This window comes from Rattus rattus, chromosome 4 (assembly GCF_011064425.1).
Source record: "Rattus rattus isolate New Zealand chromosome 4, Rrattus_CSIRO_v1, whole genome shotgun sequence".
Classification (NCBI taxonomy): Eukaryota; Metazoa; Chordata; class Mammalia; order Rodentia; family Muridae; genus Rattus; species Rattus rattus.
In genome coordinates, this window is record NC_046157.1 from 81,972,899 (window position 1) to 81,990,581 (window position 17,683).

General features: G+C 53.9%; 1 protein-coding gene across 4 annotated transcripts in view; it reads left to right on the forward strand.

Annotated features, from left to right (window-relative positions):
• Positions 1 to 17,683, forward strand: part of Foxp4 (forkhead box P4) — a 35,382-nt gene that overhangs the window by 9,702 nt on the left and 7,997 nt on the right. For 2 of the 4 annotated variants that reach the window (XM_032900557.1, XM_032900559.1), the window contains exons 2-8: positions 6,325 to 6,420; positions 13,509 to 13,631; positions 14,027 to 14,113; positions 15,488 to 15,635; positions 15,743 to 15,956; positions 16,191 to 16,295; positions 16,962 to 17,049. In XM_032900557.1, the coding sequence (XP_032756448.1) occupies positions 6,325 to 6,420; positions 13,509 to 13,631; positions 14,027 to 14,113; positions 15,488 to 15,635; positions 15,743 to 15,956; positions 16,191 to 16,295; positions 16,962 to 17,049 (861 nt within the window). The remainder of the gene's footprint in view (positions 1 to 6,324; positions 6,421 to 13,508; positions 13,632 to 14,026; positions 14,114 to 15,487; positions 15,636 to 15,742; positions 15,957 to 16,190; positions 16,296 to 16,961; positions 17,050 to 17,683) is intronic. The other 2 variants (XM_032900558.1, XM_032900560.1) reach the window with 1 other exon arrangement.

Here is a 17,683-nt window from a genome sequence, read left to right on the forward strand (position 1 = left end):
ACTGGGGTCCTCAGCCTCTGAACATCTCTGTACCCATCTTTAACCACATAGCCCAGAGGTGGGAGATCCCTCTTCCCTGAGACTCGTTCTTTCCTTTTTTAAGATTTGTTTATCTTTGTTTTCTGTAAGTTGGTGTTTTGCCTGCATGTGAGGGAGATGGGTCTCCTGGAACAGGAGTTACAGACAGTTGTGAGCTGCAGTATGGGTGCCGGGAACTGAAACCGAGTCCTCTGGAAGAGCAGCTTGGAGCCATTTCTCCAGTCCCCAGACTTGTTCTTTTCAATGCAGCCAACCCTGTTCTCAGCTCGCAGCTTTTGTTCTAGACCCTTGCTGGTTGCTTTCTGATTCTATCCATCGCCATGGGTGCGTGTGGGGATCCTGCTGATGACTTAGGGGTGCAGGAAGGGAGTTCAGCTCCCTTAGGGAGTTCTCAAACGTGAGGAGGTACAGGAGAGGTTGTGAACCAGGAAAGGTGAGGCAAGCCAGGTACTGTACAATGACCACAAGTACTCAGTAGAAGTTCAGCGATTATTAGAATACTTTGGCTCTGCGTGCCAGGTGCTGAACTAAGTCCTCTTTGTATGTTGTCCTAGGTGTTTCTACACAGGTTCCATGTGAAAGAGAGTCAGCTCACTCCAGCTTTTCAGAGGAACAGATTGAATGAGGGTCAGGCTTTGCTAAGGTCACTCAGCATAAAGGGAGAGGGGAGAGGTCTCTGTCTCCTCCCTTTTGCCAGGGTCTGTGTGCTGAGTGAACAATACAGCCCTCCCCTAGAGGAGGCCTTGTCCCACAAACATAGCATAGTGTGTGTTGGGTTTTTGTTTTGTTTTGTTTTGAGATTAGGTTTCACGTAGCTCAGGCTAGCCTCAAACTCACTATGTATTTAAGGATGGCCCTGAACTTACTTTTCCTCCTCCTCCTCCTCCTCCTCCTCCTCCTCCCCTCCTCCTCCTCCTCCCCCCTCCTCCTCCCCTTCCTTCTCCTTACCTCTTCTTTGGTTTTGGTTTTGGTTTTGGCTATCCTGGAATTCCCTCTGTAGACCATGCTAGCCTCTGAACTTGGAGATCCACCTGCCTCTGCCTCCCAAGTGCTGGGATTAGACATGTGCACCGCCATTGTCGTGGTCCTGAACTTTTAATCCTGTGCCTCTACTTCCAGAGCTGAGGTTACGGGCACTTGCCACCTAGACTGGTTTTATGTCATACAGGAGATGAACAGGTTTCATCCTGTTTCATGACTAGAGCTTTGTGCACGCCAGTTAAACAGTCTGCTACTTTAGGTGTAAGTGGTATACAGTATATACATTAAGCTGCATGGTATACAGTATATACGGTATACAGTATATACAGTAAGCAGCCTCCCCAACCCACGCTTGCTTTTCAGTTCGAAGACTGGGAAGAGAAAAAGAGGGCTGGGGGGGCAGGGTTGTTCCTAATTTTCAGTCCCATCAACCTTCTTTCCCCCTCAAGATTTCCCTGATGACACAGGCCTTTAACCCCAGCACTCAGGAGTCAGAAGCAGCCTGAGTTTGAGGCTAGCCTGGTCTACACAATGAGCTCCAGGGCAGCCAAGACTGCATAGCGAGACCCTGTCTCAAAAAACAAAAAAACAAAAAACAAAAACAAAAACAAACCCAGAAACAAACCCCAAAAGATTTCCCTAGTGGCTTGTCACATGTTGGGCATCTGACTAGCTTTCCTTCTCAGGGGCCACGCTGAAGAAACTCTGGGATAGCCCTGGTCTCCTTCCCCACCTCAGCCTGCTTCACCCACCCTGCCTGTTCAGAGTGCTAGAAGCTTGGACCTCACAGTTTTGCTTACAGCCTTGTGCTCACTTCCTGAGACCCTGTTACCATGGGCTGTTTCCTTGTCTTTAAAGTGAACAAAGGTCTGTTTGTTTGTTTGTTTGTTTGTTTGTTTGTTTGTTTGTTTGTACATGAGTGATCTGTCTTCACACACACCCAGAAGAGGGCATCAGATCCCATTACAGATGGTTGTGAGCCACCTTGTACTTGCTTGGAATTGAACTGAGGACCTCTGGAAAGGCAGCCGGTGCTCTTAACCACTGAGCCATCCCTTTGTCCCTAAAGTGAACATAGCTACACCTGCCTGACCTAGCTGAGTTCAGGGAGGGCTCCTGCTGAGTTTTTTCAGTGTCCACAGAAGTATTTTGGCTCTAGCACTGTGGGCCTCTGAGCTACCCTGACATTCTCCAGATGTTGGAGACTGCGAGGCTTGAACTGTGATCAGCCTGTGCCAGCCTTCCACACTTAGTCTGGACCCACACGGACTTTGTGTGCAGGGATAATGACTTCTGTGTGCTGTGAGCTGTGAGCTGCGAGCTCACTGCTGCAGTTGACAATATCTGTGCTCCTAAGGGGCTTCTGATCCAGTGAGGTGACTTAGTCAGTAAAGGGCTTGCTGTGTAAACCTGACCCGAGTTCAGACCCTAGAATCCATGTAAATTTGAAAGGGGAAAACGGACTTTACAAAGTTATCCTCTGTTCCCTATGTACATACACGTGCATGCACACACGCACTCACACACACTTACATGCACTCAAACTTACATGCACAGGTGTACACACATGCACACACATTTACATGCATAGGTACACACATGCACACAGATGCACAGATGCACACACACTTACAAGCACAGGTGCACACACATTTACATGCACAGGTGCACACATGCACACACATGCACAGGTGCATACACATGCACATACATGCACAGGTGCACACACATTTACATGCACAAGTGCACATACATGCACACACATATAAGCACACACACATATACATCCACATACACACACAAACACACAAAATGGGTGGCTCCAGTCTGGTCAGCATCATTAAAATAGGTGAGCCTGGCTGTGAGGTCAGTGCCTGTTGCTTCCATATCTCAGAGACTATGGGTCCAGTGGTTCATGTAACCCTCAGTGGCAGGGCCAGAAAAGACCTTGACACTTGGTGGTCTACACTGAAGGATAAATGAAACTCAGATGAAACCTTCGTGTCTTAGACTTGCCTGATCCGTTAGACAAGGATTGTACAGAAAGACAGCCCAGGGTGGGGGGATGCCCCAGGCTCCAGAGCACTGCCCCTCAGCCGGGGCCCAGATGTGTGGACGGCAAAGCCCATGGCTTTAAGTAGAGCCCAGAACAGCAGTCATTGCCCACTAGCAATGTGTGACGTGCCATGGCCATCCAAGGAAGGGAGTCTAGATCACAGCCCTGGAATCTGCCCACACACATCATTTGACACCTGCAGCGTATTCTTTAGGTGGTCTTAGGTTCCAGCTGGGTCAAGGCTGCCTCTAGGCAATCATGAGAAAGGAACTTACTTTGTCCACTATCAGCTTCCCGATGTGGTGGGAAGAAAAGGGTGAGTAGTGAATGAATGAATGAATGAATGAATGAATGAATGAATGAATGAGGTCCCTGGAGACATGACACCCAGCTTCTGGTGCTCCTGGTTCCTTCTGCAGTCTTTTCTCTTGCCTCCCCAGCACAGTCAGCTTTCTGCCTGCTGTGGGAGTTATTTCCAGCCCCCCCTGCTCCTGCCACATGTCATTTCCTGTGTGCTGTCACACCAGAGAACACCTCCTTCTCCTCCTTGTCCCCTTGATGAGCTGGTCCTCCAGGACTCCCTGGGAGGCCTGCTCAGAGCTTCACAGCACATGAGGTCCTTCCATGTGGGGACAGGAGCCCCTACCACCTATCGTGACCTAGCACACAGTAGGCACTTTATGCTAATGAAGGTGGGAAAGAGAAGGAAGGCAAGAACAGACAGTTCTGTCAGGTAGAGTGGGAAGAATCTGACCCAAGCGGGAGGTGCCTAGGGCAGGGTGGAGGGAGGGAGAGAAAGCTTGTGAGGTAGAGCGGAGGGCCTGCCACCTCCAAAAAGTGAGATTGTAGGGCTCCGTCATGGCCCCCACACCCTGTAAATCTTGTAATTTCATGCTCCAGGGAACCACAAAGTAAGAGAGTGGGTGAGGAATGAATTCAACTCCCCTGGCTACTCTGAAGCTCCAGAGACTGGGCAAGCTCTTCCCCCCCCTCACCCCACCATTTCCCCAGAAATCCCTCTGAGGATGTCCCCCCCCCATCAAGGGTCTGTCCCCTTCCCACTGACCAGTGTCTCTTTTGAATCCCCTGTGCTGGTCAGCTCTGGGGTCAACCCCCACTCCCACAAACCTAGTCTCTGAACCTGACTGCCTTTTGTGTTCTCTCCAACTTTAGAGGGCAAGAAGCATTATGTAAGGTTAGACCTGGAGGTCAGTAAAACTAGGCAACAGAGGCCAGAATGCCTTCCTGAGGGACCCTAGGCTACCTCCTCGCCTCTCCTCACCAGCTTCTTAGAGTCTCTTGACCCAGGGAGGTCAGATTTCTGCTTTCTAAAGAAAACCTGTTGGGAGATGCAGCGCTCTGACTCCGCCTGGAAGTCTGGAACATTTAGGGCGGGGAGGAGCTGGGGTGGACAGGGTCTGGGGCTGCCAAGGAGCACACGTTCCCATAGATACACCAGTGCGTATTTAGATAGTGTCCTAAGGTAAACTAGACTGAAACCCCAGGAAGCCGTGCAGTCAACACTGCGAAGGGCCACGCAGGTGGATTGTATATATATAGTTACACTGGGTACACACTGGGTGCTCAGAGGGTGTTTGCTGAGCTCTGAGTGTCCACCACACGCGGCCCTGGTACTGCTGGAGCTGGAGGCGTGGCTCACTGGGAGAGCTCTTGCCTAAGGGTGTGTGGGAGGCCCTGGGCTTGATCAAATGGGGGAGCATAGGGAAGAGGGAGCAGGGGAAAGGAAAAGGTTTCATCCTAAAAGATTCTGGGGTAGAAGAACGGGACCCGTGTGAGAAAGAAACAGGTGTGTGTGGCAGTGTGAGAGCCAGTCACAAGTTGGACGCCTTCAGCTAACCCGTGTGGGCCGATGGGGGCTGCTAAGTAGGGAGCCACCTGGGAATTAGAAAAGACAAAAACGTCCAGAATGCCAACAATGTGGAGGCAAGCATTGGTCTTTTAATCCCTCTGAGTGATCTTGACGTGGGTCGTGTCCCAGTTTTACGGACAGCAAGAGGGATAAAGAGACAAGTAACCACTGAGACACAGATGACTTACCCAAGGTCACACACAGCACACAGCCAGGGAACTATGGAGCTGGGACTGCAGCCCATATGTTCCTGGTGCCAGAGCCCTGCCTCCAGGGCCTGTATCCACGGCTTCCATTAAGCTTCCAGGCCTTAAGGAACCTGGAACTGACTGGACAGGTCTCCACTGTCACCACCTCCACCTCTGAGTCTTAGGGACAAGGTCTTGGCTGGGCCCCTATTCCTGGCCCAGACCCATATCCTTGGGTCTCCTTCGTCTCAGGTCAGACATACCACTCCCCACCTATCTCTGGCTGTACCCCACTCCACATCCTACTCCTGAGATCCCCTGGGCGATCCTTTGTCACTGTGGCCGCCAAGCCCAGGCACCCATGTGACTAATCATTTAGACACAGCCTTCAAATATGATCAGTTTCCTTGTGACCAGTGACCCCTCCCTCCACCCACCTGTGCCCCTAGAGGCACTGCTAGTCCCTTCGCCGCCCCTCCCCCACCACAACCCCGTAGCTCTTTTGATGGACACCCACCTCTCCCTCCTTAAATCAGACTTCCACTGATCAGCTGATCTTGGGACAAGTTCCTTACTTAACCTCCTAAGGATTTTAGCGGCCTCATCTGGGAGAGGAAGCTGATACATGCTACCTCACGCTTCATAAAGAAACACCAAGACCTTGCCTGCAGCCCCGAGTGATGGCAGTGGGTCTCTGAGTTCAAGGCCGGCCTGGTCCCGAAACGTAGTGAGTTCCAGAGCAGCTACAGTCTTTCTCTAAATAAATAGATAAATAGGTAAACAGATTGCTAAACAGGTAGAAAAATATCTGTAAAGCCCCAGTCACGTGGGTGCCCAACAAAAAGCAGCTCCTGTTCTACCCTGAGCTCACCCTCCTGCACTTTAACCCGGAGTCCTTTTGACCTTTGACTCTCTCATTTGTCGTCTCAATTGGAAGCCCGTGGACTCTCCGAGCCCTGGGTCAGTCCTCGAAGGCTGCCCTGTGATCCTGTTCTTGGTGACTCCTACCTCCATCCTTGCCCCCAAGGTCATAAGGACCGGTGATCCTCCCTGACGACCTTCTGCCTTCCTCCTCACTGCCTGAGCCCACCTCCCCACCCCCCACCCCGCTTCCGTGTACTCGTCCCTGATCCCAGCCACCTCTGAAGGCCTGGCTGGGGCCTCTCACTGACTCAGCCCCTGTCTTACAGGCTCTCCAGGTGGCCCGGCAGTTCCTGTTGCAGCAAGCCTCCAGCCTGAACTCCCCGGGGAACAATGACAGTAAACAGTCGGCCTCTGCAGTGCAGGTGAGAGGGGGGACCCACCCATGCTAGGCAGGGGTACAGGGCTGGGGGGGTACTCTTGGCAGGGTGGGGGGCTGTCAAAGACCACTCAGAGGGCCAGACTTTCCAAGCCCCACGCTCCTGAAAGACGTACAGTCATGCAGGGCGGGGTGGAGACACTAACACCTCTCTTGTCTCCACCTGGTCGGTCAGGGCTGGGTCTGCCCAGCTTCTTTGTCTGCACCTCTCTGGACCTGACTCACTGGGGTTCCTCCCACTGCGGCCCTCCTTCCTCCCCACGTGTTACCCTGTCCCTAAACTGAGTCTAGGCCCCGCTCAGGTTTCTCAGTTGAAGAACCACTAAGTCTCCCCTCCCCCAACTCTCCCAGTCTCTCCCGGTTTCCTGTCTCTTGACGTCTCTCTGTCTCTTCTGTTTTCCTTTGCACAATCTGCCCTTTTTTTCCCTTCCCCCCTCCCCCCAGCCTGTCGGCCCATCTGGCTGGCTGGAGGGGGAGGGGGAATATGAGGGGGTGGGGAAGCCTGGCCTTCTGTTTACCTTTTGTGTCACAAAGAACTTGGGAGAATTGCAGTCTGGGTCCCAGTGGGTCACTACTCTGGCAAACCGCCTTCCTCCCAGCATCCCCCCCCCAACCCTCCCTCCCTGCTGTGGGGGGGAGAGCCGGGGAGGGCTGGGACCGGAGAGAAGATTAAGACAGGCTCTGAAAGGAAGTTTATGTAAGGGGGAATGGGGTGGGCACTGTGCAGTGTTGATCCTGAGCCCTCTGGGGCCGTAGGGGACCTGGAGGACCTGGGAGAACAGAGACGTGAGGTAGGTTCAGGGTGCTCTCAGGATGCAGGCCTGAGTGTGGTCCTGGGAGAGGGTCCATCTTCCAGAGACAAGTTATCTGTGCTTGGGTTTTCTTTTTAAAGCTCGTGTTTGGGAAGGGTTTTGAAAAAGTTCATGGTGCCAGACAGCTGTGCGACCATGACCGCCAGTGGCCTCCTAGCAATCTAAGCCCTCCTAAGGTTCTCTAAGTTGGGAGCTGGCAAAGGGTGTGGCTGGGGGGGGCACAAAGTCTGGAAGGGCAACAGAAGGAGGGAATGGGGACAGATCTCCAGGGTTGTCAGACTAGGTCTCATAGGATAAGGGATCTTCCCTCAGATGTTCTCTGGGTCTACAGCAGCTCTCCCCATGCTGCCCTGACTTAGGACCTCCTTGTACAACAGGGAGGAGTGAGCTGTGGAACACGGACACACACACCCCATCCACAGTGCCTTGTGAACCCCAGCAGTACCAGAGGGGTTGGGTGGCTCTCGAGGAGAACCAGCATGGGGGACTTTCCAACTGGGGACTGGGATGATGATCTGAAAGTCACTTCCCTTGTCAAAGCTGCTGGGTTGGGCTCTGAGAGCAGAAAGATGCCTCTTTCTTTACGTTCTCACCTCCCGGGAATCTGCTTCTCCAAGCATTCAGCAGTTACCAGGTACTTCTTTTGTTCTTTCATGTGTGTGCACACGTGTGCATATCTGTGGGCACATATGAGCATGTGCGTGTGAAGGCCAGAAGGATAACCTCAGTGTCATCCCCACCACCTCCTCCGAGACGGTCTCTCAGTAGCATCCTGGCTGGCCAGCAGGTCCCAGGAGTTGGTGCTGAAGTTCCAACTCCAGGATTTCTCAAGCATTTCCCAGATAAGCCACCCTGCCCATCCCACACCCGCCAGCTTCGATGCTTATCCAAGGCTGGCCCTCGTACCCACGGGACAACTGCTATTATTAATCCATTCGCAAATGAGGAAAAAAACCAAGGCTCTAAGAGCGTGTCTAACTAGTCCAAAGTCACTCCGTGCCCTAATTTCTTTGCTGTGACAAAATACCCTGACAGAGAACAGTTTAGGGCAGGGAGAGCTTATTAGGCTCACAAGCCCAGCTAGCATTCATTACAGGGAAGTCAAGGCAGGAACTCGGGTGGCTACCCACATCACATCCAAGAGCAGAGAGAGCGAATGTGTGTGTGTTCCCGGGGTCACTTGCCTTCGCTCCTCTTAAGTGCAGGGAGAGATGGCAACAGGCTAAGTCCCACACACACCCCCACACACCTGTCAGTTAAGGTTATCAAGACCATCCCTTACAGGCACTCTGACCGCACTCCGACCTGCCGGCCAACGTGATCTAGAGGGTCCCTCCCCCATCGGGACTCTCACCTCAAGTGATTCTAGGTTGTGTGGAGTTGACCGACTGACAAGGGCAGAGAGCACACTGAGCCCACAGAACTGGCTTCAGAGCTCAGTTTTATGAGAAGTCCAGTGCCATCGAAGGCCCTGGGGTCCCAGGGACGTGGGGGTCCTTGGGGCTGGCTGAAGCTGAGCTTCCCTGGACTCCTGTTTATCCTGCAGCCAGTTTTGCTCTCTGTGTCTCCCACCCACATGTCATCTTCACTGTCCCTAAGGGGGTCCTCAAGTAGGACCGGGGGCCTAGGAGCCTAGAAATAACACTGGGCTCTGGGCTAGTGGGGAAATGAGAGACTAAGGCTGGCCCCTTACCAAAAACCATGTGCTGTGGATTTGGGACTTGAGTGACATGGGTCACAGAGGGAGGTTGTTGGGGCCCCATGGGTTCATTTTGCCCCTGGATGGGCTACTTGTCCCCTTGTCTCATTTCCTATCCTCCTGCAGCCAGCATCAGTGAGCTTCCAAACACCACTGAGGCTGAGGGGTATCCATCACTGTAGAGGAGAAATCGATTTCTGGGGGTTGAGCGGGCACCAGGAATTTCGAGGAGATAACCAGGGTCAGGGTCATTGGCTTGTCCGCTCCACAGTTCCAAAAGGTGCGCCTTTTCTTTGTGTTCTATGGAGTTTTGCTTTTTGTTTTGTTTGAGATAGGGGGTAGAGCACGCTTTCAATCCCAGCACTCAGGAGGCAGAGGCAGGCGGATATCTGAGTTCAAGGCCAGCTTGGTCTACAGAGAATGTTGCAGGAAAGCCTGGGCTACACAGAGAAAAACTGTCTCTAAAACAAAACAAAAACAAAAGATAGGGTCTCATGTAGCCCAGGCTAGCCTCCAGTTCTGTATGTAGATAGAGAGGTAGAGGACCTTGAACTTCTGATCCTTCTCTCTCCACTTAGAACTATAGGCACACTGCACCCCCAACCCCTGCACCCCCACCCCTGCACCCCCACCCTTGGTTTGTGTAATACAAGAAGTTAAAGCCAGAGTTCTGAGGGCATTTTGATAAGTCTACCACTAAGCTACATTCCTACACTCCTTCCTATCCCCAGTTTATTTAGTTCTTCGGAACAAGGTCTGATGGTTGTAGTCCTGATTGGCCTGGAATCCACTATATTGCCCAGGCTGGCCTCAGACTTGAGGTAATCCTCCTGCCTCAGACTCTATGTGCTGGGATCACAGACACTCCACTCAACTCCTGGCCACCACTGTCTTTATTGTATTCGAAGTGGGTCGAGGGCTAGGGCCCGAGCAGAGTTGGCTGAAAATCCAGCCAGCATTCTCCCGCCATGGCACCACAGGCCATTAGCTGCCTAACCTGGTCTCTAGACAGGGGCTCACAGCTGTTGACCAGTGTCCATACTGACCCAGCCCAGCCCAGCGAGTCTGCAGGGACACCATGAGAGGGAGGGCCTCCACTCACTTCAGAGACCCACTGGGACAGCCCCCTGGAGACAGAACACAGAGTGAAGGCTGACTAGGTGTCCACTCCCTGAGGTTTCTACAACCAACTGTCAAGAGGCACAGGGACCAGAAATGCCTTTTACGATCATCTCTTCCATTCCCCTGCCTCCAAGTGAGAAAACCCCAAGGAAGAATAGGCCACATCGTCTGTCAGTCATTCACATCTTGGTGCCCAGAGGGACCCTCTGGGTCTCCGTACTGGGCAGGACTCAGTGGTTGCTCTGGGTATTCCTGGAGAAATGGTGTTAAAGGGCTCAGCCACCAGCCTGGCACCTGCTTAAGTCAGCAGCATCTTCATTTGTCCTTTGTGAGGCTGAGAGGGGAAGGTGTTCAAATCCCAGGGGGCCAGGTAGGGACAATGATGCTTAGTGATTTCAAAGAGTGGGTAAAAGTGCCTGCCATACAAGCCTCGCTACCAGAGTTAGAACGCATGGTGGGAGGAGGAACCAGCTCCCAAAAGTTGTCCTTTGTGAAGGTCTCTCTCCCTCCCCTCTCACTCACACACATACAACATTATTATTATTGTTATTATTGTTGTTGTTGTTATTATTATTATTATTATTATTAGATTATAGTTTTAAAAGTAAAAGAATAAACTAGGCAGTGGTGGCGTACACCCATAAGCCCAGCACTTGGAGGCAGAGGAAGGCAGGCCTCTGAGCTAAATTCAAGGCCAGCCTGGTTTACAAAGGCAGTTCTAGGACAGCCAGGGCTATGCAGAGAGACCCAGAAAGGATCTCTCTAAGGCTGGGCTGCTGAGGCAAGACAGTGAAGCCAGGTCCTGGGCCTGCTGTTAGGTGCCTAAGAGCAGGTGGGTGGCAGCTCAGGACTCAGGCAGGAAGCACCCCAACACTGAGCATTATACTGTGGCTATCCTCTCCTTCCTCTTCTCATGGGGAGCCCCAGCTGAGAGGTTGACATTCTCATGCCCAAGTTCCTCAGTGGCCTAGGTTCCTTGATCTGGTGGGGACTGTCTTCTTCTTTTCATTCGTTTATGTAATTTACTTATTTACTTCTGGGTTCTCAAGTCAGTGTTCCTCTATGTAGTCCTGGCTGTCCTGGAACTTGCTTTGTAGACCAGGCTGGCCTCAAACTCAGAGATCCACCTCCTGTGTGCTGGGATGAAAGGTATGTGACACCCCCCTGACTGGCAAAGTTGTTGTTGTTGTTGTTGTTGTTGTTGTTGTTGTTGTTATTATTGTCAAAGATAACACGAACTCATGATTCACCTGCCTCTGCTTTCTAATGTTTAGTGCGACAGGTGTGCACTACCACACCTGACTACCGGGCTGGGGTCAACCCCAGGACTTTTTGCATGCTAGACAAGTGTTCTACCAACAGTGTCACATCCCCAGCCGTGGGGTTAAAGCTTCAAAGGGGGAAGTCATCCTGAGAGCTGAGCCTCATGGCCACTTTAAGTAAGGCTAGCCCAGTCCCTGTCTGCCATCCTCTAGGCCTGCCTGTCCTTTGTAGACAAGAGCTCAAGTCCCAGGGTTGTCTTAGCTATCTGACCTGTCCGGTTCACTTCCGGGTAAGAACGGGACCTAAAAACAAAAGCCCACAAGGGCCCTGGAGGCTCTAAGCAAGGTCTTCTGTGTGTCTGAGATTAACTGCCGGATTGTTGTCACCCTTTGTGGGGACTTCAGTACAGATCTAGGCTTGGAGTATTGGGGAAAGGTCAGGAGCAGAGCCCAGCTGCTGGTTATGGGTGGGAAAAGAAGACTTAAGGACACTGAGATGGTGAGGGGGGTCAGTGGTGATGGGTTTGTTCCTCTTGCTTGAGAGCTTTCTAATCTCTGGTTTGAGGGTTAGCTGACAGCTAAGGCCTGAGATGGGGCGTGGAGGGGAGGGAGGGCAACTCCTCCTCCTCTGCCTCGCAGGCCAGACTGGGGTTGAGGGAAGGGTCCCCTAGACACCTAGCCTGTCTCCACCCAGCAAGACTTGCTTGCTGACTTGTTTCCTGACAACCTGTCCCCCTCCCCTCCCTCTAGATCCTAGGGCCTACCAAGAAACTTCCGGTCAGTTGGGAAAGGCCCTTCAGTTAGCTGAGCACCTGTACTAGGGCACGGGAGTAAAAAGTTAGTCACCTGTATGCCGGGCTCACCGTGGCGAGGATACCCACAGTCCCATGGGAGCACCTGGCTGCCACTATAGGACTGTGTGGTGGCTTAAACTGCATTGTTGTGGCTGAGAGGGTAGACCAATGGGAAGCTATGATGTCATCGTTTTCACTCGAGGCCACTTGACTGTAGGTGAATCCTGCACTTCCTAAAGAGTGCTAACTGCATCAGGAGGCAGACAGCCCCTCTGTCTGGGCTTCAGGGATCCCGAGTTAGTTCATTTCTTGAAGCCCAGCTACTGTGTTGGAGGACAGTGACCTTCCCAGAGAGGGCAAGTGACTCTAGGCCTACTTGCCTACTATGCTGTGCACTCCTCTCACACGCACATCCACCAGAATGACCTCAGGAGTGTGTGCTCACTGGGCCTCTGCTCTGGAGCACCAGGTGAGCTTGTGCCAGAGTGTGATCGTGTCAGGGGTGCTGCTTTGGGGAAGACAGGATCTCGCCGTATAGCCGGTCTGGCTAGCCCGGAATTTGCTATGTCTGCCAGACCAACGTTTAACTCACGAGATCTGCCTGCATGCTGGGGTTAGGCAGTCATCACCGTGTCCAGCAGGAGGACGGCTTCTGACCATGCCTCAGCTGCCCTCCTGCGAAGGCTCACCTTGGCTAGTCATCCCAGACATGTGACATAAGAGCTGGAAGTGGTAGCCCGGTGGCCCGGTGGCCTGTCCCAGTGCTATCCAATCTCCTACATCTGGAACCAGGCATCCCGCAATCACAGCCATTCAAGTAGGCGACGGCTATGAGCTAGCCTCTCACTGCTGTTCTTGTTAATGCTCTAGAAGCCTGAATAGGTTGCCGCTGCTGCTGGTTACCTTTTATCAGAGAGCAGGGGAAATCGTATGTCCAGAGCCAAAGCTCTGCTCCGCTGAATGTGTGGCTCATTCTGTAATCGCAGCACTTGGAAGGCTGAGACAAGAGGAGTTCGAGACCAGCCTGGGCTACAGAATAAGAATGTCTTCAAATAGAACAAATGAAGGATAGAGGCATAGACCTGTGATCCCAGCACTTGGGAAATAGGAAGATTAGGAGTTCAAGGCCAACCTGGGACATATGATGACACCCTGTCTCATCGCCCCCTAAAAAAACAACAAAAACAACAACAAAAACAACAACGATGACGACAACAATAATAATAGTAATATTAAATAACATGGAAAACAAAAAGTCAAAAGAGACACAGCCCCATAGGCGGCAGAGCCAGACTATGAAGCCAGGCAGGTGCACTTGTGCTACTCTGCCATGCTGTAGGTGGGGACCTGGGTCCTGCCTCTGACTCATGGGGTGAATCCCACAGGTGCCTGTGTCTGTGGCCATGATGTCCCAGCAGATGCTTACCCCCCAGCAGATGCAGCAGATCCTGTCGCCACCTCAGCTGCAGGCCTTGCTGCAGCAGCAACAGGCTCTCATGCTCCAACAGGTGAGTCTAGCCCCAGGGCAGACACCCCCACACCCCCATGCCCACCCCACCCCCGCCACTCCCTCCCTGAGCCGCACTGAGGACCTAGGCTGTGGCAGAAACCAGAGAGACTGCCCACACCAGATGGATCTACATTCCTCCGGGGGTCCTGGGAACCCCCCCAGTATTTTCCACCCTTCTTTCTCATGCGCTGATCTCACTTTAGAACTCTGGGGGACAGGCTGGAGTCCTGGAACACCAGCCTCCCTGTTGGTCCCCAACACGCACACTCTGTGACGTGAGCTTAGGTCTCTCTCCCTGCCTGGCTCTGTTCACTGACCTCCCCTGTCTTGGCTGCAAGGCAAGGCTGGTTCACTTCTAGTAGCTCCTGGAGCCGCCCTCTCTTGCTCCCCCAGCTGCAGGAATATTACAAGAAGCAGCAGGAACAGCTCCACTTGCAGCTCCTCAGCCAGCAGCAGGCTGGGAAACAGCAGCCCAAAGAGGTGAGTGACTGCAGGGCCCCCTCCGTCCGTGATGTCGCCTGAGGGCTGCAGTCCCAGCACCTAAACCCAGCCTTCTCTAGCCTTGTGGGGAATGGTAGAAAACAGAAGGAAAATAGAGTTGTAAGGAAAGGGTTCTAGAAAGAAGTTAGGGGTGAATACTCACGTCTCCACGTATCCCCAGCCATCTTTTCTCTCCCCGCCTCAAACCGTATTGTCTCTGCACGTGTGTGTGTGAGGGTGTGTGCAGGCCATCAGATGTGTCTGATGGGCTTGGCTTAGATGCAGTGGATTCCTGTCATGTCGTGTCCCTTGGAGAGTCAGCTGTCCCATCCTGAGGACTCGCAGCAGTACACCTCCTGTACCTCAGGCTGCCCTAGCCTCTGTCCTGTCCCATAATGCCTTGTGCGGCCCTCACCAGTTCATCCTTGTAACTCCTGAGCCCTGCCTTCTGCTCCACCTCCTGTAGCCCCGCTTCCCAGTTGCCCCTTCCCAGAAAGCTGCTCTTGCTCAGATGGTAGCCAGGTATTCCCCACCCCCTCAGCCCTTCCGGCGTGCTTTCAACTGCCACAGATCTGGTTTTGATTCTCTAAGCTGTTTATCCTCTTGCCTCAATGAAGTGCCACCCCCAAATATATACCAGCCCACCCTCCAGGGCAGGCAGGCAGAGAGATGCTTGCCTCCCAAATATCCAGGACATGCTTGGCTCTCTGGGCTCAGGAAACTTGCTGACAGCCTGACTTGTCAGTGCCTGTATGAAGAACTGAATGGGGGGGGGGGACACATATAGGCAGGAGCTTGTGCCTGGGCAGCAGTGACATCACTGTTCCAGGACTCTGCTGAGACTGGTCATGTCCCGTCCACTCCTTTAGCACTGTATCTAAACTAGGACGGGATGGGGGTGTGAAGTCTCCCCCACCCCGAAGAAGGGGGCCCTGAGCAAGTAGGAAGGGTCTCCTCTAGGTGGGAGTGGTCCCCAGATCTGCCAGGCTCATCCATGGAACACTGTGATGAGAGAGAGACCCCCCACCATCACCACCACCACCCACCCTCCCCAGCACACAGCTGCGGCATGCATAGCAGAAGCTGCCGCCAAGGAGGAGGAGGGAGGAGGGAGGGCGTCGTGCTGCGTGTCTGGGTCTGGCTGTGTGTGTTTGCGCCTGTGCGTGCGTGCGTGCATGCGTGTGTTTACTGCGAGAAGGCATGCAGCCCTATGGAAGCTGGGCCGGGAGCAGAGAAGCTGCTGCTGCAGACGCTACCACGACAGCTCCAGGGGCTGACAGGCCCTGGGAGGGGGTGGCCGCAGCGTGGGGGCCAGATGGCACGGCTGAGGCCAACGGCACCCCTCTCTGCCCACCCCCTCGGGCTCCCTCCCAGGCTCTGGGGAACAAACAGCTGGCCTTCCAGCAGCAGCTCCTGCAGATGCAACAGTTGCAGCAACAGCACTTGCTCAACCTACAGAGGCAGGGGCTGGTCAGCCTGCAGCCTAGCCAAGCCTCAGGGCCCCTCCAGGCCCTCCCGCAAGGTGAGCAATGCCCAACCCCGCCCCCAACCCCACAGCCTTCACTAAGCCCTGAATAGGGCCCAGGCCCTACGGTGTGCTCCCAGCCAGCCAGCCTCTGTCTCCCGCAGCAGCCGTGTGCCCGACAGACCTGCCCCAGCTGTGGAAAGGCGAGGGTGCCCCGGGGCAGCCTGCTGAGGATGGCGGCAGGCAGGAGGGGCTGGACCTCGCCAGCCCAGCTGCTACTGCTACCTCGTTCGCCAGCCCTCCCAAGGTCTCCCCGCCCCTCTCCCACCACCCCTTACCCAACGGACAACCCACTGTGCTCACATCTCGGAGAGACAGGTATGGATGGCCTTGGGGGTAGCACGTGGCAAGGCTCTGCTCTGGGTTGCTCTTGGAACCCCGAGGGTGGCACTGTGGTGCGGACCCAGAGGGGGCGAGGGGCTGGAGCTCGGGGACCCAGGAGTCTGCCTTTTCTCCCAGGGTGTACAGAATGCTAAACCAGTAGTAGAAACAAAAGCTGGGCCCAGGGCTGCCTCCGCGGCTCTGACCACTACCCTTTCCCTCCTCTACCAGCTCCTCCCATGAGGAGACCCCCAGTTCCCACCCTCTTTATGGACATGGAGAATGCAAGTGGCCCGGCTGTGAGACCCTGTGTGAAGACCTGGGCCAGTTTATCAAGTAGGTGTCACCCAGCCTTCTCCCTGCAGGAACCCTCTCTGCCCAGCCTGCTCTTGTCAGGGGTCCTAATGTCCGAGCAGAGCTGAGCCAAGCAGAGCGGTGGGGTAGCCTAGCTCTTCCCCTGCTCTCCCCCTCCCCCATATTCCTGCTGGCAGCTTCTCCCCCAGCTCTCTCCCACTCCAGATCAGGGGTGTCAGAGGAGGAAGTCTATCTCTCCACATCCTGAAGAGTGATGGCCTAAGACGGCCAGCCGAGGACAGGCAGGGTGGGAGGCAGACAGGCGGCTGGCAGCAGGCGGCCAGCTGCCACCACAGTGCCAAGCTCTGTCACTGACTGATTAACTCCGCTGTCTCCCGGACCCTTGCAGCATCAGGGTCAAACAAATTGTTTTCACGCTCCGTCAGAGGTTTACTTAATTAGTTCATTTGCAATTAGATCTCTCTGTAGCCCGGTTTTAGCTAAGACATCAAAGGAGGCTGAGGAGAAAGCTTCCTCCACGGCCGCACCCCCCTCTTTGTTCCACCCTTCTCTTCTTTGTATCTCTTCTTCTGTCTGCTTCTCTGGCTAAGGGCTGGCTGACAGACTGGAGGGGTTGGAGGACGGGTTAGAGAGGTAAAGTAGGAAAACCCAGAGCTCATTCTCTTCCCTGCCCTCCTCCTCTCTAAGACACCTCAACACAGAGCATGCTTTGGATGACCGGAGCACGGCCCAGTGCCGCGTGCAGATGCAGGTGGTCCAACAGCTGGAGATCCAGGTGTGGCACCAGGGTGTGCAGGGAGGGTGCCGGGAGGGCCCCGGGGTCAGAGCCACCGGTGAGGATGGCTGAGCGGTGAGGGTGAGCGAGGCTGAGGCCCCACATGCAGGGAGCTGCTTCTAATGTGAATGGCTAATGTACAGGCCTGCTGTGTGGCTTGCTTCTGCAGCCATCTAGGTAGCTCGAGGCATCCTCAGAGTAGTCTGCCTGCAGGATAGTGTCATCCCCATATAACACAGGCCTTGGGAGCCCAAATAACTTTCAAGTAGCCAGTCAGGGAGTGGAGGGACTGGGATTAGAACCCTTGCTCCGGCATCAGCACGGAGTTCTTAAGAGAGTCACCGAGTCAGCCAACTACGTTTAACCCTCTCTGACTCCTCCCAAGGTGGAGAGAGGGTAGTTCTAAGAGATGCATCCAGTTTCTGAATGGAGGAAGTGAATCGTTTATCCGTTCCCACATACGTCCTCAGTAGTGAGCCAGCAGGCACTGGGGTGCTGTTCAGCCTCGGATTCTGCCTTCCGTGGGGAGAAGGGAAACATTGCTGACTGAGAGAAGTGTGTCAGGTGCTGTGAGCCTTAGGACACCTGTGGAGAAGGGAGAGCTTCACATCCTGGTCCTGAGGAGATGAGAGTC